At 33.4% G+C, this 25,994-nt stretch overlaps 2 protein-coding genes across 5 annotated transcripts in view; one reads left to right on the top strand and one right to left on the bottom strand.

Annotated features, from left to right (window-relative positions):
* LOC143195320 (putative E3 ubiquitin-protein ligase HERC1) overlaps positions 1-11,532 on the bottom strand; it is a 33,778-nt gene extending 22,246 nt beyond the window's left edge. Inside the window, exons 1-19 of one of the 4 annotated variants that reach the window (XM_076402350.1) lie at positions 11,397-11,532; positions 10,967-11,309; positions 10,708-10,900; positions 10,266-10,653; positions 10,059-10,210; positions 9,853-10,007; positions 9,270-9,435; positions 9,003-9,215; positions 8,750-8,946; positions 8,600-8,698; positions 3,274-3,426; positions 2,989-3,219; positions 2,736-2,932; positions 2,459-2,673; positions 1,850-2,407; positions 1,560-1,797; positions 1,192-1,504; positions 749-1,137; positions 563-695 (exon numbers count right to left, since the gene is read on the bottom strand). In XM_076402350.1, the coding sequence (XP_076258465.1) occupies positions 563-695; positions 749-1,137; positions 1,192-1,504; positions 1,560-1,797; positions 1,850-2,407; positions 2,459-2,673; positions 2,736-2,932; positions 2,989-3,219; positions 3,274-3,426; positions 8,600-8,698; positions 8,750-8,946; positions 9,003-9,215; positions 9,270-9,435; positions 9,853-10,007; positions 10,059-10,210; positions 10,266-10,653; positions 10,708-10,900; positions 10,967-11,227 (4,251 nt within the window). In that variant the 5' untranslated portion in view covers positions 11,228-11,309; positions 11,397-11,532. Of the gene's footprint in view, positions 1-562; positions 696-748; positions 1,138-1,191; positions 1,505-1,559; positions 1,798-1,849; positions 2,408-2,458; positions 2,674-2,735; positions 2,933-2,988; positions 3,220-3,273; positions 3,427-8,599; positions 8,699-8,749; positions 8,947-9,002; positions 9,216-9,269; positions 9,436-9,852; positions 10,211-10,265; positions 10,654-10,707; positions 10,901-10,966 lie in introns of all 4 variants that reach the window. The other 3 variants (XM_076402347.1, XM_076402349.1, XM_076402348.1) reach the window with 3 other exon arrangements.
* A 22-nt stretch (positions 11,533-11,554) lies between these two features.
* LOC143195322 (E3 ubiquitin-protein ligase SHPRH) lies at positions 11,555-25,718 on the top strand. The gene is made up of 23 exons (XM_076402351.1): positions 11,555-11,976; positions 12,045-12,209; positions 12,262-12,465; positions 12,516-12,755; positions 12,813-12,925; positions 12,995-13,160; positions 13,216-13,411; positions 13,471-13,600; positions 13,659-13,854; positions 13,945-14,108; positions 14,174-14,344; positions 14,407-14,590; positions 14,650-14,769; positions 14,854-14,999; positions 16,686-16,876; positions 16,929-17,161; positions 17,221-17,337; positions 17,401-17,501; positions 17,563-17,751; positions 17,809-18,036; positions 18,091-18,408; positions 24,643-24,803; positions 24,858-25,718. The coding sequence occupies exons 1-23, from the start codon at positions 11,628-11,630 to the stop codon at positions 25,165-25,167; spliced, it is 4,392 nt and encodes a 1,463-aa protein (XP_076258466.1). The 5' UTR covers positions 11,555-11,627; the 3' UTR covers positions 25,168-25,718.
* Positions 25,719-25,994: the final 276 nt, after the last annotated feature.

Genomic DNA, 25,994 nt, shown 5'->3' with positions numbered 1-25,994 from the left:
GTGAAAAAGATGATGAATAACGTCATTGAGGAAACAATCATAAAGAGAAAATACAAAGGAGAGGATGCCTTGATCCCGCGTATACCGATGATTCCAACGGATTTACCATTCGATTTTAAACGTTTACAATTTCCAGTACGTTTGGCCTTTGCGGAATCAACTTGGAGTTTCCCTGTTTCGCGCATGGACAATTATAGGTCGCGCGTTCGCGCGTCGGAAAAGAGTCATTTTTGTTTATTTACGCACCATAAAACAAAACAAAAAATGTATTTTATCAGAAAGCTTTAAATTGATTAACAAACTGTATCATAACAGTGTGTCTGTAAATATCTAATTGAAACCTTATAAATAACCAGTATTTCAGGAAAACTCAGTATTTTACATCATGTGTAATTAATCGAAAATAATAATAAAAATTCGTTCATACCGAGCATTTTTTTTTATTAATTAGGGATTATTATGTTTTTTATTTATAGATTTTATATTAAGTCTGCCGGGTCAGTCAATCAATAAAAATCAGCTAGTCAATCAATAAAAATTACAGAGAATAATCATTACTTACTGTTAAACTCGGTTTTTTGTTTACTAGATGATACAACAATTGATCCAAGCCTTCAAAACGACTAGCAGCTCTCTTCTTGTGACACAATAGAGCTTTAAACAGGACTGTTGGTTCATTACACCAACCGCTCTCCCTATACACAACTATATAAAAAATCTTGTAAAGTAATTAATTTAGAATGCTTACGTTTTATTATATCCAATACTTTCTTGATTGTCACTAATGACATAGTTCAGACAAAGTGAACAGACTCGCCTCAGTTCCGCCAGACTGGGGTCACTATTGATTTGGTAAAACTCAATATAAGGTTTCTCTGTAGCCTCATCTACCGGGTCCAAAATGTTGTGGGACATGTCCACCTTAATACTCTGGACATATATCAATAAAAATAAACATCTTTGCAAGACTTTCTGACAGAAAATCTCAAAGTCTATTTGTCTAAGAACAGATTGGGTTTTCTCTTCTGATATAATTTTGGCCTCGTCTCCCTCTTTTTCTTCTTCTAAAGGCTCCTCTTTTCTGAATTTTGAGGAACACATAATACTGAACAACTTTTGCCTCAATGCTCTTGAACACTAAAAAATCAGAATTATTAACTGTTCATTAAGTGTTTTTTTTCAGTGTAATACCTTAAAAATTTCTTTGTGAGCGGCTGTGTGATTAGTTGTTTTATCCATGAGTCCGGTTAAATGTAGAACAGCATAAAAGAAACAACGTGTGATACGATCGAACATATTGCGTTCTTCCATGTCGAATTCAAACATTTCAATCTCTATGTTCTGTAATAATTTGTTGAATAGATCTTCAGATTCGCAGTTTCCTTCATTAACAGCACATGCTTCGTCGTATTGACGAGGCAAATCAAACGCAATGGTGCATAAATTCTGAACTTTTTCCGGAAGACGTTCAAAAGTTACCAAAACCGTGTTGATGTTGCTTGACCTAAAATCCTAGCTGATTAGATTTTAGAAGCAATAACATTAGTTTTCTTATTTACCCTGCAACATATGACAACTCAATTAAACATTGGATATCCAAATTTTCGTGCATAACACCAGATGAGAATATATCATTATTCAACCAGTTGCGACAAAGCAATTCTTCCTTACTTAACAAGTCGCCCACAACCATTCCCCCTAAACAATGCCCAATCAGCAGTGAACATGTTTTTTGCATATCAACAATCCAGATCCAGGATTGCTCAGCTAGTTGGGACAATGTTGGCGTTTCTGATCCTGACATATAGAAATATAAGAGATAATATTTGTCAGATCATGGTGTACTTACTGGACATATCATTATCTACAATTAGTTCAACAGGCAACAACTTATTGAAGTCATCCAAGGCATCTAAAACTTCCAATAAGGAATTGTAAATCAATTTGATATAATTAATGGGCATTAACAACAAGGAATTCAATATCTTGAATAACATAGCTCCTGCTATTGAGTCTTGAAGTACATTGTAAAGAAGTTCCAAAGAATTCGGATAAATAACCAATATAGTTGAGGCTTTTTTAAGTATATGAATAGCAAATGTTAACAGGCATTGTAAATGATTAACCAGGAAGTCAGTCTCAGTTACATCTTTCAATTGCATTTTGTTAGACAAGATATAATGAGCCAACATGTGATTTTGTAGGGAGGAGAGTAGTTTTTGGATATGACAAATCTTGGTACTACCCGGACTCTGCCACTTATAATTGGTTTTAATCGCCATATATTTGCATACAGAATCCATTATTTCTTCAGTGTGCTTCGTGAACGACTGCATAAGTGTGTGCATCAAAGTGGAAGTCATTTTACTATCTAATTCTTTGGTTTTATCAGTCGTCGAATTATATCCTGAAAATATTTATCAATATGAAGATATAAAAGACTAAGCCAAAATCAAACCTAGCAGTGCGGCAGTATGTATTGGATCTTCTAGGCTACTTAAAATAATACTCAACAGCATCTGCTGTCCCTGAGATAAGCAGTTTCCACTGGATAAATAGGAATGTAGGAATTCAACGCGTTCATTTAACAATGGTAAAAGCAGAGGAGCACCCACGTTCAGAATTTCCTTGGCAAGATTGTGAATGGTTTCTGAGGCTTCAATGTCCACTAAACTGAAAATTTTAATAGAAAATTAAACTGGTATATAAAATGTTAATATGAACGTTGATATTACCTGAACAAAGCTATTCTTAATTCTTTGGCATGCATGTTTAACACATCATTATCAACATTAGCGTGAATACAAAGATGGAAATGAGTACAAAGCAACTTCAGCGTCACTATTACAAAATGCTCATGATCCTCTCTAGATTGAAATGGTTGTGGCGGTTCCTCGTAGACGAATGAAGTGGCATATTTATTCAAGAAAATCTACAAATTAATGACCATTTGAATCAATTACTGTAAAATAAACAACCTTAAAATACCTTGAAATAATTGAAAGTATTTTCGTGTAAATCTAAGCAGAATGGTTTGTGTTTGGTAATTTGGTGATTCTCTATGGGAAGACTTGTCCAGGCGAAAGAATGAGATGTACCCGCGCTTATCTGTCGTACCATCACACCATCCAAACCCATAACCTTCTGAGGTCGAGTTATAGGACTAGATGTATGACCTTGACCACACTGACCTACTGTGTTCACACCCCAAGCGAAAACCTAGACAAAAAGTGGATTAACACGTACTAATAAATTATTCCGCCCATCTCATACTTGATACTCATCTGTGAGTGCTAGGCAATGATTGTCGCCTACAGATATGTCAATTATTCTGTAAGCACTTAAATCATTTAATAATAAAGGTTGTAATCCAATAACATCAGCTGATCCCATGCCCAAAGCGGGCCCAGTTCCCCATGTATATACCTGAACAAAAAAAAACAATAACGTCGGCTTTATTCTATGTACTGTATTTGCAAGAAAGTAGTTTCGGCTTTGCTTATATTTTATATACGAAAGAAACATATCTATTTTTTCCTACAATATTTCAAAATATATTATACTTAATTAAGTAACGGTTATACTAAGGTTATTAAGAATGGACAGACAAATAAATAAAAGTAAAGTTAATGAGAATATAGATGACAACAAATTCAGAACATTTTTGGCCAACTGTGCGATAACCATATCATCAAATTGATCATACAGAATATCCATCGCGCAGTTCTACCGTAACTGTACGTCATCCACGCCCATATCATTCAACATATGGTAAAATAAATCTCATTTATTGTCTGCTGGTGAAGTTCCAGTAGCTTGGCGTTGTTCCATATACGGCAAATATATGTTAACATAATTATTTGTAAAAAAATGATTTCATCGCTAAACATTACTTTCCATTCAAAATGGAGGTTCGTTTCCAAATACTATGAAGTGCAGTAATCGAACAAAAAACATTACCTATGTTTACTAATCAAGGAGTCAGCTGGATCTTATACTAGTGTAGACCCAAAACTAGCCCGTTTAATTTTGCAACAAAGTTCACATACACGTACAGTTGAGAAACTCTCGGCCAATCTGGAGTTTTTTTGACTTACGGGTGTAGGCACTTTGTAGAGGCAACTAAATTACCATAAAATGAGACTACTTATAAGTATTATATTTGGACATGCTGATTGTGTAACGTGCCATGATGATTTGGCAGCAAAAATTAATGATGGTAATGTGATTGTCATTTTCATTGCAGCAACGCTCTTGGGATTAACACTAAAAAGAGCACCATCTCCATTTCTGTGTCCAATTTACAACCTCGTTTAAATTATTTATTCCAACTATACATCATAATGTTAGCACTACATCTACAAAGGATTACATACTTTTCATAAACTTCTATGTACTCATATCTATCTTAAAATCATAATAGATTAATATCAGAAACTTTATATTGACATTTCATATTTTCTATAGTTCTGTTCAAACCGTGGAGTGCAGACGTACCATTCAGAATACTCTGTTGTAAAAAAAATCTGAGTTACTATTGGTGTTATAAAAGTGCCTGTTATAAAAAGTGATAACCTATTCTCAACCATTGTAGGGCGAGAACGTGATTTAAAACGTGAAATTTAACATTTATTTTTTATAAGCAAGGCTCTACCTGCCAAGAATTTTCTTTCTTATTTTCGGAAAGGTAATTCGAGCGAGTAAAATATGACGTGCGTAAAAAAATTAAATTAAACATTTAATAACTATTAAGTGATCTGTACGGTTAATTTCAATACATAATGGCTAATCCACAACACCTTTCTGTCGATTTATCAATTGAATCATCCGCTATTCGAAATAACGATCAACTGTCAATAGTCGTCCGAAAATCGGCGACTATTGGCTTCAAAAACCTATCCAAACATACAACAGTTTCAGTGCCCTGACAGAAGAGGCAGAAAACAGAACAACAAAGAAAACCAACCAAAAGCAATTCCCAGACCAGCCCCTATAACAATGTATAAGGTAGGTGTTGTTAAACATCTGCATGACTTGCTCAAGACAATATGTAATAATTACACAATAAAAACAATCGGATCTGAAACAATAAAGATTCAAATGTTTGACCCTGAACATTTCAAAGTTTTAATAAGAGAATTGGACAATAGAAACACGCAATACCATACTTTTCGACCAAAGTCCGAAAAAACTTTTAAATTCGTTATAAAAGGACTATATCACGCCACAAATTCAAACACAATTAAAACAGCCCTAGCTGAACAAGGCTACGAAGATGTAAATATACATAATATTAAACATCATGCAACAAAGGAGCCACTGCCAATGTTTTACATTGAGTTGAAGCCAAAAAAAAAAATTTTTACGAGATTAAGTATTTGGACCACAATATCATTAAATGTGAGCCACCATACACAAAACGAATCATCCTACAATGCGCCAAATGCCAAGCATATGGGCATATCAAAACATACTGTCGCAAGTTGTATAGATGTGTGAAAGACGCAGGAGAGCATGCGACCAATGACTGCACGCGCAAAACGCGACGATAAAGTAAAATGCGTCAACTGTGACAAACTGACACTGCAAATTATAGGGGATGCTTAGTCCATAAAACGTTGCAACAAAAATTTTATCCAGCACTGAGAGAAAAAAGAAACTTAGCCACCAAAACAGCCCATACCATTTAACTCGCCTAAAGTACCAATACAACATCCTCATATATCATAGGCACACGCAGTAACCAACAATTAGACCCAACCTAACACGCATACAACGCCAATTACCACTGAACCTGTAAGTACTATTAGTAAATTAGAGGAAATGAAGGGTAAACTTATGGAGCAAATGAGTATAATGATGAATTTACTCACTGTCGTCGTTACCAAGCTAGCCTAATGATTAATTAGGCAAAATTGCCATTAAAGCAAATACAAAATAGCTGCCTTAAAATGTTCTTATATGAACAAAATACTGATATCATGATGGTATCCGAAACACATTTCACTGATAGAAATTATTTAAGGATTCCGAAATACAAGCTGTATCACACAAAACACCCAGATGATAAAGCACATGGAGGAACAATATAATTATCCGTCAAAACATAAAGCACTGTGAAAGAGAGAAATTCAGAATATTTACAAGCTACCATTGAAGAAGTGTAAAGAGCATTAACAATGAGTGCTATCTATTGTCCACCTAAACACAACCACAAGGCAGAACAATACCACGGTTTCTTTAACACTCTGGGTAATAGATTCATTGCCGGAAGAGACTTCAATGTAAAACATGTAATGTGAGGCTCTAGATTAATAATAGCAAAAGGCAGAGAATTGGTCAAAGCAATGAAGACACATAACTTTAAGCATATCTCTATTGGTGAGCCAACATATTGGCCGTCAAATAGAAATAAAATTCCCAATACCACAGTCTTTTGTGTTACAAAAAATATTGACACCAAAATGTACAAAGCTGAATCATACTCCGATCTATCATCTGATCATTCACCAGTTATTATAACACTGAACTCAAATATTCTCAACAAAACAAAACTACCTTCTTTGCATAACACCGAAACCAACTGGCCATTATTTAGAGCGAAATTAGACAGTTTAATATCTCTAAATCTACCTTTCAAAACAGAAATAGATACAGAAATAGTAGCAAAAAATATAACAAAATCTATACAAGAGGCCACATAGTACGCAATACCTAATAGCGCGACACATTAAAAGTTTAATTATATTTCATCTATAATTAAACAAAAAATTACCGAAAAGAGAAAACTGCGAAAAACCTGGAAACAAATCAGAACAAAAGAAAACAAGAGAAAATTCAACAAGGCCACAAAAGAGCTGAAAGAGCTAATAAATAAGGTACACAATCAAGGAATTCAAAACTATTTAGAAAACTTATCGCCAACTGATGCAACGGTATATTCTCTCTGGAATGTAACCAAAAAAATAAATAAATAAAAAACTCAACAACATAATCCACCCATTGAAACTGACAATACCTGGGCTAGGAATAATAAAGATAAAGCGGAAGTTTTTCATAAACATTTAAAGACAGTATTTAATTCGTACCCGTCTGAGACATCACAACAGAAGAAAATAACATAGTTGACTTTCTTAACACTCCGTTTCAAATGGATCTACCACATGAGACATTTACTGTTAGGAAGCTCCTAAGGAAGTAAAATAAACAATACATAAAGAAATCAATTCTGAAAAGCTATTGGTTTTGACCTAATAACTGGAAGAATCATAAAAGAGCTGTTAGGAAAGTGCATCAAATTAATAACTTTCATATTTAATACCATGCTAAGACTTAATTACTTTCCTAGTACTTGGAAAGTGGCTCAAATGATTATGATTCTTAAGCCTGGGAAAAAATTTGAAGACATCTCTTATCGTCCTATAACCCTATTACCTGTGATCTCTAAACTACTGAAAAAATTATACATTAAGAGACTCAAAATAATCACAGAGGAGAGAATTATTATTCCAGACCATCAATTTGGCTTCCGTAATAAACACAGAACAATAGAACAAATACATAGATTAGTCAACCAAATTAACAAAAACTTAAACCATAAAAAATATTGCTCCGCTGCATTTCTCGATATTTCTCAGGCCTTCGACAAGGTGTGGCATACTGGACTGCATGTAAAATTGAAAAAGCTTTTGCCCCATACGCACTTTCAACTGCTGAAATCGTACCTCACAGATAGACATTTTACTGTCAAACATCAGCCACCATCCAATATCAGCCACAAGAAACCTCCAACTACATTACTACAAAGTCGAATTGTGGTTGAAAACGTGGCGTATCAAAGCAAATGAGACAAAATCTACCCACATGATATTCACTCTTTGTAGAAAAACATGACCCTCAGTAAAATTACAAGACCTATTTGGACCTATGGTATTGAACTGTGGGGTACTACATCTAACATAGATATTCTCCATAGGTTCCAAAATAAAGTGCTGCGAGTCATCGTCAATGCTCCAGATTATGTATCCAACTGATTCAGTGCGATAACCCTATAGAACCCATAACGAGTGTGATTCGGAGTGTTAGTGCGAACTACTCTAAAAGACTATTAGTGCATCCTAATTCAAACTGCCATACGAACTGATTAATAGACACATAGAGTGAGATTTAATAATCTCTAGAATAAGCCAGAATAGTTTTTAGAATAAGTTAGGATAGACTTTAAAATAAGTTAGAATAGTATTTAGATTATAAGTTGTACAGCAGATCACTTACTGAAGTGATCTACTACATGTCAGGATAATTATATTATATAACTGAAATCATATAATAATACTTATCGTCCACGGGCAGATTGTTGAAGTTCTAGATTATTAAAAAAATATATTTTCTGTAACAGACGCTTAAACAAAAAATTATTTCTTAAGTATTATTCAAATAAAATGCATTAACCATGTGGTTAACTAAATTTTTTTACTTTCAATAATTGTAGTTTGATCAGCATACCTGTTCGAATGATCTTTTCAAACAATGTTTATAATATTATATATATATAATGCCAAAAATACCTTCTTGCTAATTTAATTTCAATAGAAAATACCTGTCCCATATTTGTTAAAGCTACCGAAAATGACGTCCCAGCGCATACTTTTTGTATAATTAGTCCTTGAAGAGCTTCAATAACTTTAGGTTTAAACACCTACAAGATGAACTCAACATAATTAAAAATATATCATTTTTTGTGATATACCTTTGCAATTTCACCATGACCAAGTTTGCCGTTTTCCCCATTACCAAAAGACCACACAATCTTGCCATCCTTTGATACCGCTAGCGTATGCGAACTACCACAGGAGACTTGGCCGACATCCACCAAATCAACCACCATTGTCGGAATATGTCGACTAGTATTATCTCCGTGGCCTGTGCGACCATGTTCACCTTCTCCTATAATGTAGAGTTGTTTTTACATTATGGAAGGTAACAGTTTCACCAAAGCATACCCCAGGTCCATAAACGGCCATCATCGGTAATCGCTGCGCTGTGTCTATACCCGGCATTGATATACTTAATGGTTTTGCCAGCAAATGGGCCAAGTATACGGGTTGGTTGCTTACATGTAGTACAATTTCCATGACCCAATTTACCATAATCGCCATCGCCCCAACTGTAAAGATGTCCATTATCCGTAAGCGCCAAAGTATGACCATCAGAACCTAATAAAAATATGATTTAACAATGCGATGATTTCTTCAAAGCAAACGGCCAACCTTTGGAGCTGGACAATTTTCGGACCACGCTATCTAAAAGAATTCTCTTTGGCAATGTTTGGTTGGATGTTTCACCCAAACCTAGCCGCCCATAGCTACCTTTACCGCAAGCGCTAACATATCCATCCCATTGTATAACGAATGTACAATATTGGCCAGCTTCAATCTAACAAAAATGTTTTACTTATTTAACATGACTACTAAGATCTGTATCATCAAAATATTTATAATACCAATTTTTGAAATACAAGTTTCAAAATACCAGAATCAATATTTTTATTTATTGGACCATTTATTTTAAATTTTGGTCATTCCTATTTGCTCACAAAATGAAGATAATTTTTAAAAAATCCTAACAAAATATAAAATTAAAATCCGGCATAAATATGTAAACAAATAAGTCTCATGACTGTTAAAATATTATCTCAGGAGACAGTTCATTTAAGGTCAACCATACGATTTGCTATTTTAAACTAATTATTGTTTTCAAATAACAAAAAACCTAAATCTCTTGAAGCATAAAAGTCATTTACCTTTACAAGTCAGACGCGTTATTACTCTAACACTATGACCATGAACTTACCTGTTGAACTTTGTTAAAAATTTTCGACTTTATCGGCAATACAATTTTTTCATATTGACCTTCAGCCAACTGATTTGAAGAATTACTACCCCAAACATACACATCTGACTTTTCATATGCCCCTAATTCTGATTCAGAAGTAGTTGCCGTTCCTCCTGAATCAAAACAATTTATAATGTGGTTGTGTTGAATGTCTGGGCCCTCACCATAATCCTCAGCCATCACTGACAATATTTCTATCAAATAAATTGCTGCTTGATACATGGTTATTGGAGTTGAGTTGTCTTTATTCCATGATTTGTTTTTTAATTTGGTTTTACCACCTTCCAGTTTGTTTATTGCTTTTGTAAAAAACTCACTGAAAATTATAAACACATATTAAAATATTTGAACATCAAATGAATATCATCTACCTCTCTAGAGATTGTTTTACTGATGCTTCTAAAGCCATATCAATCCATTCTAACAAATATCTTAATGATCCCCTCTGAAGTGCCAGCCCAAGTAAAATTTCAGAGGCCAAAAGCTTGCCTCTAATATCTGCAGCAGCTTCATGTAACACTGCATTTTTTAGAAAATCACATACTTGTTCTAAGCTTGTTATTCCCAAATAGGTAAGCTGTGCATCATTGGATAAGCATAAAGGTGGCATTTTCTTGATTAACTCTATGGTTGTTTCTAACACAGAATTGCACAAAGATGGTATTCCCAGAATACCACTAACTTGCCAATTTTGTTTTAATAAAGAAAACAGTAGGCTAAGTCCAGTTTTTACACCAATTTCTAAAAGAGCTTGGGAACCTTCAAAACCCAATTATCAGATATAACTTGATCAAAAAAGCACACATAATTTACCTGACATTGCCTCCTTTGATACAGTACTACTAACAAGAAAATTTTTAACATCTGGAGATTGCTCCTCCACAGATTTATCTCTGTCATGATATTTCATCACTAAAGCATAATATATTCGTTTTAGAATCATTATGCGAAACTTTAAAAATACAGAAAATTGTGTCGATGAACATATTTCTCTTGCTAATTGATGCTATAACAGAAGATAAATACACAATTACTAATAAAGTCATGTATTCTTCATATCATATCTTAATACCTGGGAGGTCAAAAGTGTATTTAAATAACTATTAAGCTCACTAGAAGTAGGCGCTTCATATTGAAAACTCGGTAATGATTGGACATCATTATAAGAGGATAATGTCGTTGGGATAAAACGCACTTCTTTATTTTGTAATAAAACATCAAACATAGACTCTACCAAATCTCTGTTTACTATATTATCTGTATCTTTTAGAGTCCACGCAGTATTTGCATGCTCAACACATTCCAATACAATATTGGTAATATGAATATCCATTTTTCCATTGATATAGAAAATGTTTTATTCACAGCCTAATAGCCACCCGAGATTCTGCACAATTATTTGCCCAATCTAAAAACTTACGTAAAAATAAAATTTTTTATTTGATGTAAAACACTCAAAATTTAGTTTTGAATCAACACAGCCCTCAACCCTTGTCACTTACTGTTGTCAAATAAACAGATGTTTTCCATTAAAAACAAGACGAAACCAAACTAACAATAATCTGGATGAACGTCAAACTTCTGTAATCGAAATCTTAAAACTGCCGACACCTTTATCTTCATGAATAATGACATTTCTGATATGAAAACATAACCACATAACCTTGTTAATCAATTTTAAACAAGTCGCTTTGTTTTTGTTTTTACTTTTTGTAATAATTTATACTTAAGCAATGGGTAGAACAAAAAACATTCCTAAAAAAAAAGATAATTTAATTTTAGGCAATTGTAGTTTAAGTACTATTGGTGAATTTATTCCGCTTTTTCGTAAAAAGCGAAGTAAAAAGCAAGGAATACATGAAAAATCCATTCCATCTTATTCATTAATACTAGCCAAAGAAGAACACGAACAATATTTATTGGGTGAATTAAGAGTTGGTTGTACTAGCAATGTTCTGCCAGGTGATTTTAATTCATGTAAGATTAGTTTCAAACAATCTGAAGATACAAGTGTAGTAATTCTAACATTTAAAGATTCTTGTGTAATAATAAGAACTCTTGAGGATGTTTTATTTTTAAAAGGTATTTTTTGTTATACAGTAAATATTCAGTATTAAATATTATAAGTACAAATTATAAAACATCTCTAGATGCAGTACAAACAAGGATGTTTGCATTTAAAATATTAATGAAAGAAGATATTGTTTATTTTCAAATGTACTTAATAGCTATTCCACTGCCAAAATTTTACCCAAAAATTAGCAGATGTATTAAAACAGCATTTGCATTATTTTATGATATAGAGTTAGATACAGGTATGTCTTTGAATTTAATTAGATATTTGATGATATAAAATAATTTGTTTAGAAAAAGATATAAATAAAATTCAAACAAGTTTATCAAGTACAGAATTGGATGATCTGTATATTAAACTTGTACAAAAAAGGGAAATGTTGAATATCAATGATGATCAAAAATTATGCATTCCACAATTAAAGCCAAAATTGAGACCATATCAAGAAAAGGCAGTAAAATGGATGATTTTTAGGGAAACTGCTGATGACTTAAAAGGTATGTTTTTTGTTAGAATTTGGTATTTGTTAATAATATAATCTTCACAGGAGATTTACATCCTTTGTATCAGAAGGTTACTCTCAAATCAAGTACAGATATATATTTCGATAAATATACAGGATGGATTGAAAAAAAGCTACCAATTGTTCAAGGAAATTGGAAAGGTGGGATTTTGGCAGATGAAATGGGCCTTGGGAAAACAGTAGAAGTATTAGCCCTGATTTTAAGCAATAACCAGAACAGAAACAAATCTGATAATTCATTAATGGCGAAAAAAGGCAAAATAAGTAAAAACAAAATTTATACTTACAAAATACTTTTATATGCTGAATTAAAATTTGTAGAGGATGCAGACTCAGGTTCTGAGTCTGAATTGATTATTAGAACTCAACCAAAAAAAAGAAAGATGATTGAGGAGGATCATGAAGATTACCAGGTTCCAATTAAAAAAAATAAGGTAATGGACATTCTATTGGGCATATTACTTAAATATAGATTTATTTATGGAATATTTATTTGTAAATAGATACCAGACAATTTAGTTAAAGTATCATCAAGTAAGAAATCTGCAACATTTCAAGCCTTGCAGTCTATCTATAATCGTACTCTTTCTGAATACTGTACAACAGAGAGTAAAGAGGAACCTGAGGAATGTAGGGTGCAGTGTATCTGTGGAAGCAGCATAGAAGATGGTTAGTTGAAATATTTAGTCTGTATAATGTATTTTAAAGTTATTCATGTAATCAGGTTCTGTGGAATGCGAAGAGTGTGGAAAGTATCAACACAGCTCATGCTTAGGATGGAGGAGATCATTAGGAGCATATAAATGTCCCCAGTGTTGGGAAAAATTGGAACTTCTACCTTCAAAGGCGACATTGATAGTAGCACCAGCTGCTCTTAGAAGGCAGTGGTGTAGAGAAATGAAAACTCACTTAAAATATGGGTAATTCTTTATGAGAATGTTTTCCTGACACTGAACTTTAATTTGTAATTTCTTGATAGTTTAAAAGTTTTAAATTATGAGGGATATTCAGCAACTCCAGTTTATCCTACTGAGCTTCAACATTATGACATAGTAATCACAACATACAATGTACTACAAGCAGAAATGAGATTAACAGAAACAGGTCAAGTGAGTATACTTTTATAATATTGGTAAAAATAGTGAGGAAATACTTTATAATTTTTAGTCTCTCAATTTAAGGAAACAGAGAAAGTATTGGCCTGGCGGAAGTCCCCTCGTCAGAATACAATGGTGGCGGCTCTGTCTTGACGAAGCTCAAACTGTTGAAACGCCAGGACGAGTGGTTTCGCAAATGGCACGAAAAATTCCTGCAGTGCATAGATGGGCCGTAACTGGTACTCCAATGGCCAAAAGTTTAACAGGTATAATATATGGTTTGATTTTCTTATGTATATATCAAAAATTCAGAACAATTACATTTTTGAATTGTTGCTTTAAACATTTTTTTATAGATATATATGGGTTAATAGACTACCTCCAAATGGAACCTTATTCAGAATATGATACTTGGAAGAATATTTTATATAATCCATATTTGAAAGGGAACAAGGAACCAATGTACACATTCTTATCGAAGGTATTATGGAGAACTGGAAAAAAATCTGTTTTAGATCAGGTAGAGACCAAATACACATTAGGTGAACTGAATGCCTATATTTTTTTGCCTTGGTCCCTTTTCAGATTAACATACCACAACAAACTCATGAAATTCATTTATTGGAATTTTCAGCTGTCGAGAAGTTCTTTTATAATCGTGAGCATGAGATTTGTGCTCGCGATTTCCTTTACATTTCCCAGAAATTCAACTCTGATTGCCTGTTAGAGAAAATGGACAAGAAAGATTTGAAGAACGTGAGCTATCTGCAGTTTTTCATTGAAATCTCCAGAAGTGAAATAACAAAAGTCAATTTTAGTTGATGGCACCTCTACTTTCGTTAAGGCAAGCTTGTTCGGATCCGAGTGCTGTAAGGGGAAAAGGCCGATACCTATCACTAAAAAAAAATGCGTCCTCAATGAAAGAACTCCTAGAAGCTCTTATCTTGAAAAATAGAACCGATTGCGAGGAAAGTTTGCGATTGATGGTTTCGTCGATAAACGGTTGATTTGATTAAACTTTTCAACCCTTTGGAATAAATTATGATCTTGATATTTTTCAGGACTTGCTGGTGTTTATTTGTTAATGGAGGACTATGAGCAAGCAATCAAAGAATACCGAAAAGTACTTCAACTATCGGCCAGATTCGCGGTTGAAGAAAAACAGGGAAAACTTACTGTTGGTTAGTTGTATAAAATAAAAGTTAGCAAACAATTCGTTCAACTAACAATATACTGAATCTATGTTATCTATATTATAATTTTAGACAAACTTCCTTTAATACACGCTATGTATAATTTGGCCGAAGTTTTGGATATTTATGAGTCCGGCGAGCATACTTTAAGAGACGGTACCCTCAGGGACGACTGTTTAACTTTAGAAAAACAATACATCGAAAAATTCATGAAAGAAGTATGTATTACTTGTATTGCAAAATAACATTTTTTATTTTAAAATTAGAGTGATTGATGTAGAATATGAGCAACTGACATTTAGAATGTGAGTGATTGTATTTAAATTAAAGTTTAATGATTGATATATAGAACACAAATTATTTAAAATTTAGGTGTACTTTTAGAAATGTAATAATCAACATTTCAAATTAAATTATTTTATGTCCCAATAAAATATATTGAATTATTTATAAACATAGAGAAAACTCAATAGGCGACTCTGGAGAAAAGTTTCATTACATCCAATGGGGTTATAAGCGCACATTCAGTAAATAATTTCATTGGTTAGTTTAAATTTCCATTATAGACACCTGTAAGGAAAATATTTTGCTGTGAAGACATAAGTATATATACATGTATATATTAGAATAAGATAACTTAAACAGATATTTATTTAAAATATTTTTCATTCAAGGAATTAATTCCCTCAAAGTAGTTATTACATTTTTAATTGGTTTCACTTCAACACATTTGTTTTTTTATATTTTCTTTCAAGTCTCTTTTTTTTACCGAACCACTGTCCTCGGCATTAGGCCTACCAACTGGTTAGTGACCAACTTAGAGATTATCCCAGAAGACATCCAATCTTACCCAGCCTGGTTACTGGCATGATTGGGATGATTATTCCTTATCGGATTTTTCACTGTTGCAAACATAAAGTACGGCCATCTCCAGTAGGATTCGAACCCACGACTATCGCAATAATAGGAGGACCGTTCTGTCGCTTTGACCACTGCGCCAACGAAGCCGGCTTGCATTTGTTTTTAGATGGGCAATAAAATGTTGCATTTAAGTACTGAGTCGCTTTGCACCACAATTCCTCGTATATTTTATTTACAGTTAATACTCCCTTAAAAGCTTGGCTTGGCAGCAATTATTCTTTTAGTGGAGTTGCAATTATCAAATAGTTGATCCGACAATAAAAGTATATCTCCTGTTTGCATACCTTTTTTCGGAAGGGAATTAATTTCTGGAATTAAAAATAAATATTTGTTAATGATTTGTTATAATTATTAATGTGAATAAACTTACCTCAACTTACTACAATAAAACACGTGATAACGATCATAAATATCTTTCAAACTTAATAGAGTCAGTTTGGGATTTTTAATATTATCAAAACATTTTTTAAAGACAACCGGACAAAGGAAAACGATGCTGCGTTTCTTTGGTATGTGTGTTTTATAGCTATATTTTACTAATGACTAATAATTTTATCACTAAACTGTATACAAACTAAATACACTCTTCTTAAGTAAGTCACACTGAAAATGGCGCTCAAAACATATAAATAATAATCTCACAATAGATTCAAAATGAACCAATCAAATGCCTTCGCGGCTCTTAGTATAGCGATTAAAACAAGTAATAAGTTCAAAGTAGTAACATCTAGATATTGGACATTTGGAAACATTTCTCCAAAATTTTTAAATCTCTATTTCTCTGTGCTTATAAACTGAATTTTTAATGTTTGGCCGGAGCAACTGACATTTAGAATCTGAAATATTGACATTGATTATATTGGTGAGATAATCTGAGGAATTAATATTTAGGATAGACATGGACAGGCATGCAATTATTTAGAATTGAAATAGTATTAGATATTTAAATATCAAGTGGATGATGATACATTTATAATATTTAGACTGCTAGTGGTAAGGAAGATTATGAAACAGTTTCATCAACCATTGAACAGTATGAAGACGAGTTTATTTTGAAACATGCTCAGTGGTACTCAGATGGTTTAGATTGGGTATCAATAAATTCTCTGGATGGTGATCTAATCGCTCGAATCGAAGTGGCTGCTGATAATGCTCATATCGATTTCAATCTGAGGTAACTAAAGGTGATTCCTACGTGGTTCTATTATACAGTACTGGCGTTACAGGATTGAGAATGCGCGTACTTTATTGAGGCGTGTTTATAATTGGCATCTCGATGTTGATGACTCAAGGGAAAACGTGTTCAAAGTATTAAATAATATATATACGGAAGATACAGCAACGAAATACATTACTATTCGGGAGGGATTGGTAGAAAAGGCGATGGACTGTCATTTGAGACCTCAGCAACAAAAAGTAAAGAAGAAGATGCAGAAATGTGCGGTTTGCCTCGCGGATGGTACCTTTTATTTATAGTGCCGCAAATCATTATATAATGCTTAATATTGTTTATTTCAGCCAAGCTTAAAGAATATGAAAGCAAACTATTCACTATGAAGAAAAGGTCGGATATATTTGATGAAATGTCCCTTGTAGGAAGCTGGAAACCGAGAATTGAGGAAATAATACTCAAAGGTGGATTACCATATATTGACAGTAAAAGTAGGTAAATAATAATCTCCTTTTATTAATTTTTAGGACTTCTTAGTTTGTTAAAATTAAAGGATGTAAAATCGGATCTTATTAAAGATGGAGAAACGCATGTACAACTTATAGATGTGCTAAAAAAAGAATTCAAGGTATTTGTAGCATTTATGCCAATTTCAATGTCAAAAGTTTGTCATTTGTTATTGCTTTAAGGAAATTCGAAAGTTTTGGACGTTATTGGATCAACAAGTCTGCGCTATTGATGAACTTGATATATGCAAAGTGCGGTTGCAATTAAAAACTGCTGATGAAGCTAAAGAGAAAGCGAACAAGATGTTAAAAAATCTCAGTTACGATCAAACGAAAACCAATGATAATATTAATTTATTGAAACAGTCAGAGGCAAGATGATTAACAACAATATAAATAAAAATATTTTATCACTAAATGACGTTTCAGCTTCCACATCAAGAACTATCACTGAAATCTGAAGAAGCTCGTCACAATATGAAGCTGGAAGCTCTCTTGGGAACTAGAAACTATTTGGATACTCTAAGGCAGCAGCAGTTTGAAGGTCAGAATCCAGATCCTTGTCCAGTTTGCAGGGGTCCCCTGGTTAATACTTGGGCTATCTTATCTTGTGCTCACACATTCTGCTTGGAGTGTTTCCAGAAGTTATTGGATAAAGTAGAAAATGATGAATAGTTTTATATTATTTTACTAGTTACCAGTTCTTTTTAGTCAAGTATCTCCATTCAGTGTTGCGTGTGTCGGTTTGTGCAGAGCATCCAAGAAGTTGCTTATATAGGAAATGGAAAGAATAGTGCGGAAAATACGGAGGAGAATATTCCCATAGTGGGAAACTATTCTAGGAAGGTGGAGGATGTAGTTCGGCTTCTATTAAAATTAAAAAATGCAGATTCGCAAGTCAAAGTATTGTTATTTTCTACATGGTCTGTAGTATTGAAGTTGTTGAAGAGGGCTTTGGAGGAGAATCATGTGAAGGCAGAGCTGGCTGACTCGAGTTCAACATTTGAAAAACGGATCGAAACTTTTAAGGTATTTCTTATTAGTTATAGTGGGAGCAAAAAGATCTAAAGTTGTATAAATATCTTGCATGGCTAGAAAACACTTCTGTTTTTTAAAAATAATATTTTGCACGATAACACCGTTAATTCACTACTTCCTAATTTAGTTTGCAAATGACAACTTCTGCTATGATATGTATGATGCTATGATGTATTATTAAATACTTGTATTTTGGCATTGAATACAAAATATAAATGTAAACAAATGATAAAATCGATTATTTTTATTTATATTTTTCTAGATAAAATTATAGTTCTCCATTCAGTATTTTTGAGTTATTAAGTATGCAGATGTCAAACAAAAGTATGATTTAAACGAATCTGCTGCCGAAGCGCATCAAACACTTTTATGGTGATATTCCTTAGTTGTTTGTTTTTGTTTCCACTAATTAAAAGTGATGCTTTTATCATCAATGACAAAAAATAACCTGGAGACCAATGAATTGTAAGATTTACAGGACGAAAACAGATCTCAAACTCTTTAAAAAAACTTTCACAGAGCTTAGCAGTTAATGAATCAACTGTTTCCGGACGTTTCCATGTGATGGGAAAGATCCCAAACAAAGAAAATGGCTACCACACAAATTAACTGAAAATGTCAGAAATGAAAACGACATTGCTTACCTAGCGAAAAAGAAAAGTTTTCTGTGGTGTATTTTGATTGGTGATAAAAAGTGGATCTACTACGACAATCCCAAACGTAAATAATCATGGGTTAGTCTATGACAACCATCTACATCGACACAAAACTGGAATATAGATGGATATAAAGTCTTGCTCTGCATATGGTACCTACCGACACCAATTGAACGATGTATCGTTGCAAAAAAAACAGCAATGGAGAATGACGGACGTAAAGTAATTTTCTTGCATGGCAACGGCCACATGTTCCACAAGATGTAAAGCTGATGTGTGTTTCCGGAGACTGAAAGGGAAGTGGATGCACCTAGAACAGTCGCAGTAACACCCTCATCGCTCTTTGATCCATCGATATAAAATATTTGGGTAGGGGTGTAAGCTGATCGGAGGTTGTCAAATTTGGTTTTCCAAAAATGGTGTTTAGTGTATCTGGAAGATTTTTGTTTATAGAAAAAGTTGGGGTGTGTCCAGAAGGTATATTTTACAATGGGGAAACGCCTGAAGATTAATAAATTTATATTGGAAAGACGAGAGAGATGAGAATACTTCGATGTGATAAAAGTATGGATGAGTTTTCGGTGGTACGACATGTTAAGTTGCTATATGAAGAAGAAATAATTTTTGCAATGATCTTTAAGGTAAATTTAGCGCGTCTTTTGGCGAGAGGTTCAACTGATGCGAGACATTGAAGACTGAGGATTGGGCTACTGCAGTCCCAGAGTAAATAAAGGCACTATTTTGGATGGTTTCAAGGAAGCGTTTGGGCCTGATAATAGATTTATACAGATGAGTCTGTAAGATCTATGAGAGACATATTTTAGTATGTTTAGGTCTTTGTTGGTATTTTTTGTATTTGTTATATGTTGTCACCGTGAGAGGTGTTGGTTAAATGTAACTCCCAAGAATTTGGTATAATTACAGGAAGATATGGGTTTGTTATCTATGGAGAATGGATAGATTTTAAAGTAATTACGCCTCTGCAGAAATAGACTGTGCATGACCTCGTTGGTGAGATCATGAAGCCAGTTCTTAGGGACCAGTTTAAGAAGTTAGATAGGAAATGTTGTAGAGAGTCGAAGGCAGTTTTAGCTTCGAGTGCAGTGCTATAGGCCAAAATATCATCTGCAAATAATCTGAAATGGATGTTAAGGAATGGTGAGTCAAAAATAGAGTTAATTGCTATGATATACGAAGGGGATGGGACTAAGTAAGTAGCACTAAGAGACGCCGTTCTTAAGGAGTTGAGGATTGGAAAGTTTATCACGGATTCTAAACTGGAAGTTTCTGTCAGAAAGGAAGTTAGATATGAAATTGTATATGTGCCCTCTAAGGCCCCATGATGCTAACTGTGATAGTATTAGAGTATCGCCCTCTAAACATATCAAATGCCTTGTTTATATCCAGGAATGCAGCAATAGTGTTCTTACTGTCTCCGAAGCTCTGACTGATAGACTCTAGTTGCACTAAAGGATCGACAGTGGATATCTGGTATGAAATCGTATTGATAAGGTTTTTGGATCCATTAGCCACCATTAAAAAATCCTATACTTGTTATACAACAAATCTAAGTAATAAAATCAAAACTAAGCTTACAGAGAGTTTTCTGCAAAATTGCGGGTCGCAATATCTCACAATTGGTATAATATTAGAAACCGACAAATAATGAAATCGATGAATTTTCCTATTAGAAACGATGTCAAAGATTATTTTAAGTGTTTTGGTTAAGGGATATATTTATTAATATTGCGTAAATTTATTTGAGCCTTTCAAATATATATCTCCATTATGATATGTTATATTTTGAGTTTGAACAGAAATTGATAAAGCATTCACCTTATTCTGCTAATTTATCACCCAGGAGTTTTCATTCTGGAAACACAAATGAGAGATCCAACGATTGCATGGGATCAGTTGAATGGGGGGGGGGTATAGGTTACATGCACTGGCTGTTTTATTAGATATACTAAAGCTCCTCCAATAAAACTGCCAATGCACCCCATTGCAATTTATAACGTCAGCACGTCCTAATGTTGCCGCATTAACTTACAATTTTTATTTTGCAGTTTGCCGGTTTATAACCTCTAATTATTATCATTTAATGTTTTAATGAATTTTGCAGACATTTTCCAACATGATCCACTAGTACCGACCCAAATCGAATTTTATATGCTGATTCGATAAAATAAGAAGAAAAATTCGAGTTTCAAACTAATTTTACATTTTTACAAACTGCTGTTTACAATATATTCTACGTCATCTATGACGTGCATTGGTTGTTTTGTTGGACAGGCTATAACATATTTTATTCTATTTCTTTCCAATGATTGTCTTATTTAGGGAATCCATGTTCTAGCTATGAAGTGAGAGTCTAAAATGTATGTGACGATTGCAGTACGCAACCAGTTCTTCTTTCGATGAAAATTAGTTTCCATACATGAATCTTTTGAGATGTGAAAATAATTAGAAGACGGGGGGAATTAAATCTGAGGAATAAGATTAATGTTACAAACTATTTGCTCTTTCATTAACTAATTTTCGTGATAATTTTTTAAAGCTGTGTCAGATAATGGGTTATCTTAATGAAAAAGTGATTTTTTTTCTTCTGTAAATCTGAGGCTATCTGTCACAAGTGTTTACATCTAGCTGATCTAGTTTGGTTTTAACCTTCATAGAGTCAAGACGTGTTTTCCCCAAGAAAACAACTCTCTACAAATATCACAAAATATCTGTATTTTATTACGGTCAACTTTTAGTTAACGGTTTCAAAGAGTTTTCAGGTGCGGGTTACGGCGATACGTTCAACCTAAGTGAAGTGAGTACGTGCTGCGAAACATAGAACGTTCCAAGTTTTGCTCTTATGATAACCGTACAGTAAAAACAAGAACTCATGTAAAAATGCATTAGAAATATCATTAAAAAATGGATCTAATTGCACGTATCAAAAAAAAAACGAGTTAAAAGCAACTAATCAGTAGTTAAATGAAAAGCTGGAACTAACTAACGCGCTTGCAGCTATGCGATTGTATTTGCAAGATCAGTTACAATATGTCGAAGAGACACCAACAAAACGTGAAAATTGTATAGAACAGTATTTCACCGGGAGGTCGAACTAAAATGAAGGTAGGTTTTTCCGCCCGAATTCCTTTGCCTGCCATTAAGGTAAGCGATAATGGCAATTTTAATCTATTCAGAACACAGATAACATTAACGTTACTGTTACAAACGAAATTTATTATAGGAATATAAAGAAACATCTCATTCAGATGCGACAAAATAAAAAGTTGAAAAATAATGGCTTTAACATTTAATTAATTAAGATGGTTATCGTCAACAAGTCAGAACGATATTAAAAGTGAACTAGAAGCCCACTGACATGAAGTCGCGACCCGTTGCGTCTATAGCGAAAAATTATCCTTTCAAGAAACGAAAATACCGTTCTGCAGTTTTACGTCAATTTGATACAAAATGAGAATACAAACTATAATAGTTAGCATTGAAAAGAACTGATCTGAAATAAGCATATGAGTTGTATACTATCCACCAAGATACAAAATAACGCAAGAATGCAGATTTTATAATTGAACAAATTCGATTTGCAGCAAAGGAAGCTACCCCAACATCAACAGAGAAATCAAAATATGAGGTAAATTACTCCCTTCAAATTAGGAAATTAATAAAAGAAAGATGAAAAGCTAGAAGAGTATGGAAAAGAACAAGAAATGCTGTAAACAAAACTATTTAATAGAATTAGTATTCAAAGTTTTCGGAAAATTATGTAAATGAATTAAGTCCATAATCAGGCAAAGATTCTCGCTTTGGAAAGCACCTTGGAGATTTAAAAGACCAATTATTAGAGCAAGCATATAACGTATTCCAGTACTAGCAGCTTCCGTATACGCTTAGCTAAATTATTCCAACAGAATTATATAAAATCTACAATAATTATAAATCCTGTTTTCAGGCCAATGTAGCTGTAAATCTGATTTCTCCAATGGAAGTTGCCACAGACATTAACAACAACCTCAATCCTAAAAAGTCCCCTAGAATTGATATTATATCATTTGGGTTATTGAAATCTTGAATGGTATCTTGAGGTACATATTCAATGCCTGTTTGAGACTGAAGCATGTTGCGGAATGTTTTAAGGTTGCTCGAATAATTATGCTAAAAAAAACCTGACAAGCCGGCAGAACAAGCCGGATCTTACAGGCCTATTTCGCTACTACCTACGACATCAACATTATTTAAGAAACTGTTGTTAAAACGTATTAAACCATTTATAGAAATACCGGATTTCCAGTTTTACCTGTTCCACCACTCGACAATCAACCAAGTGCACAGAGTAACAGTGGTTGTTGAAAAGGCGTTCGAAGAAAATAAATACTGCCCTGCGATATTGCTGGACGTCTCACAACTTTTTGACCACCAACTTTTTGATCTAATCTACATCATGAGCAAATTGCTACCGCGGAATTACTATCGACTGCTGGAATCACATCTTTTCGAAAGAAAATTTAGAATCTCGCATGAAGGGCATTCTCAACACTTCTTCTTTCTTCAACCTTTTTCGGCTGTAGTTCCCCAGAGTAGTGTCCACTCCTTTATCTATACTGCTGATATCCTAACAACAAAGGAAACAGCACTTGGAACATTTGCCGACGAAACAGTTATCATGGCAAAATATATATCTCTGCCTAAAGCTGTAGAAAAAGTACAAGTAACAGTAAACAAGATAGAGACTGGAGATTGGAAAATACAACTAAATAGCTCCAAATCTGCAAAATGCATAAACTTAATTATACCACTTCATGAATGCTTGATTCCTCAAGCAGAATCAGCTAAATACCTCGGCATCTATCTCGATGGTAGGTTAAATTATAAAGATGATGTTAAATAAAAAGCAGAGCAGGTTAAACTCAAACTCAAGCAACGGTACTGATTAGTCGGAAAATATTCTCAACTTGGCTTAAACTAAAGAAAATATTGGTTTGTCAGTAAATTATAAAGCCAATTTATACTTATGGGGTTGCACTAAAATAAAGTTCTACGATTAATTTTCAATGCTTATCGCTACGTAACTAACGAAGAGCTGCATGATGACCTCGAAATCAAATGGATATACGAAGTGGTCCAAGAGTTGACCTTAAACAGCAACAATGATACCTGTAATGCAGCTATTGGACAACATGCAAGAAATCGGAAAATTGAAACGAACCAAACCATACGAACTTGTATAGTGTATTCTTAACTTTAGCTTAAGTAAATTAGTTCTATCTTAATTTGGAATATATATAATGATGTATTAATCCCGTATTCTTCTTACTTGTGTATTGATGCAATCACAATAGAACAGTAGTAATAAATTAAGATTGTACTAAGGATATCTAATGTAAGATGGAATTAAAAAAAATTAAATTTAGCTAGTACAAAAGGCTACAATATGAATTTAATTTTATTATTTTACTAGTGTAATAAGCAAATCACCTTTTAGGTTTATTTATAGAATCGAATATAATACCACTTTTAAACGCAAAAATTCTTGAATTGTTTTTTTTTTTGTTGATAGGACCCCATAAGAAAAATAACAGTTCTCCTATTGCCACTGAGATTGGGGTCTAAAGGTTTGAATTTAATTGAAGCCACGCATGTTATCCTATTGGAGCCTGTGCTAAACCCTGCTGATGAATTGCAAGCAATTGGAAGAATTCATCGTATAGGACAAACAAAGTAAGTCTCTGACAAACATAACTATGTAGAAAATAGAAAATTTTAAAATTTCAGGCCCACCGTAGTTCATAAATTTTTGGTCCGCAATACCGTTGAAGAATCGCTACACGAAGCGACTAGTTCCAATGCAGCTGGTTGGGAAAGAAGTAAAGTCACTATTGAACAGCTCAAGGGACTGTTCAAGAATAATTTTGGCGAAGAAGAGGAAGAGGAACTAGTAGCAACCCTTAGACCGGTAAACGAGGATGCCGATGACGAAAATTGTTATAATTCGACTGATAGAGAAAAAGATCTAAGTAACGACGTCGCCGATAACACTACCCGTCAAAGGGATCCTCAAAGCTCATCGTCAAATGCAGATTAATATTTAGAAAACGTTCAGATTTCTAGAGAAGATATGACATAGAACACATACTGCCGGTAAAGCATATTATAAAACATAAGATCTGTCAATTAATTTGGATGTTTTTTTTTTGTGGGGAAAAAGAATTTTTTAACTTGTTTAAAACAGGTCATGGTACATAACATAACGACTAGCAATGAGTAATTGCATCAATGAGTAAATTAAGATCTGTTTATTGATGGGGTGTGTTTTGCTTCAATTTCCAACAAAATGGAATGAATGTGTATAATAGTTTATTTAGCTATTACGAACCCGTCAAAATTAATTCACAGTCCCTATATTTGTTATGTAGGGGAAAACAAATGCCAGTTCCAAAAATAGCAACTAAAAATACATTAATTTTCTGATAATAATGAAAAATTGTTTTCAATATGCTTAAATTATATTTTAATTTTGTGGTGTAAAGTTGTAGTGAATTTTATGCATATATGATACGTTTATTTAGATCTCATTTTTTAAAATTTCTGTATTGTGTATTGATAATCATTAATATATATCTATATAATAACTGATTTGGTTGTTTTATTTATTTTTCCATGCTTGCTCTTATCCGTCTACAATCATTTTTTGAATCTTATATCAAATCATTTGATTTCATTATCACTCTATAAAATAAATCGACAAAAGTCTCTGAGTCTTGAACTCTCTCCTGCACTTGCTTTAACTGGATTCCCTTGTTATTTACTATAACAGTCGATTCGCAGAACTATATGGCTCTGCAGTGCGATATCATGAAGAATGCTAGAAACCCCAAGGTTTGTATAAGCGAATATAGTGCTATCATCAGT

Source organism: Rhynchophorus ferrugineus, unplaced genomic scaffold (assembly GCF_030347505.1).
Source record: "Rhynchophorus ferrugineus isolate W39M unplaced genomic scaffold, kcgeb_rfMv2 rfM4, whole genome shotgun sequence".
In the NCBI taxonomy this organism is placed as follows: Eukaryota; Metazoa; Arthropoda; class Insecta; order Coleoptera; family Curculionidae; genus Rhynchophorus; species Rhynchophorus ferrugineus.
This window is presented reverse-complemented; position numbering and strand designations above follow the sequence as displayed.

Excerpts from the sequence above, each read along its gene's own strand:
- LOC143195322 (XM_076402351.1), top strand. The coding sequence starts at position 11,628 with ATGGGTAGAACAAAAAACATTCCTAAAAAAAAAGATAATTTAATTTTA. Across the intron at positions 14,109-14,173 it reads AAAAATCTGTTTTAGATCAG|ATTAACATACCACAACAAAC; the intron begins GTAGAGACCAAA and ends GTCCCTTTTCAG. Across the intron at positions 14,591-14,649 it reads GATGGTTTCGTCGATAAACG|GACTTGCTGGTGTTTATTTG; the intron begins GTTGATTTGATT and ends GATATTTTTCAG.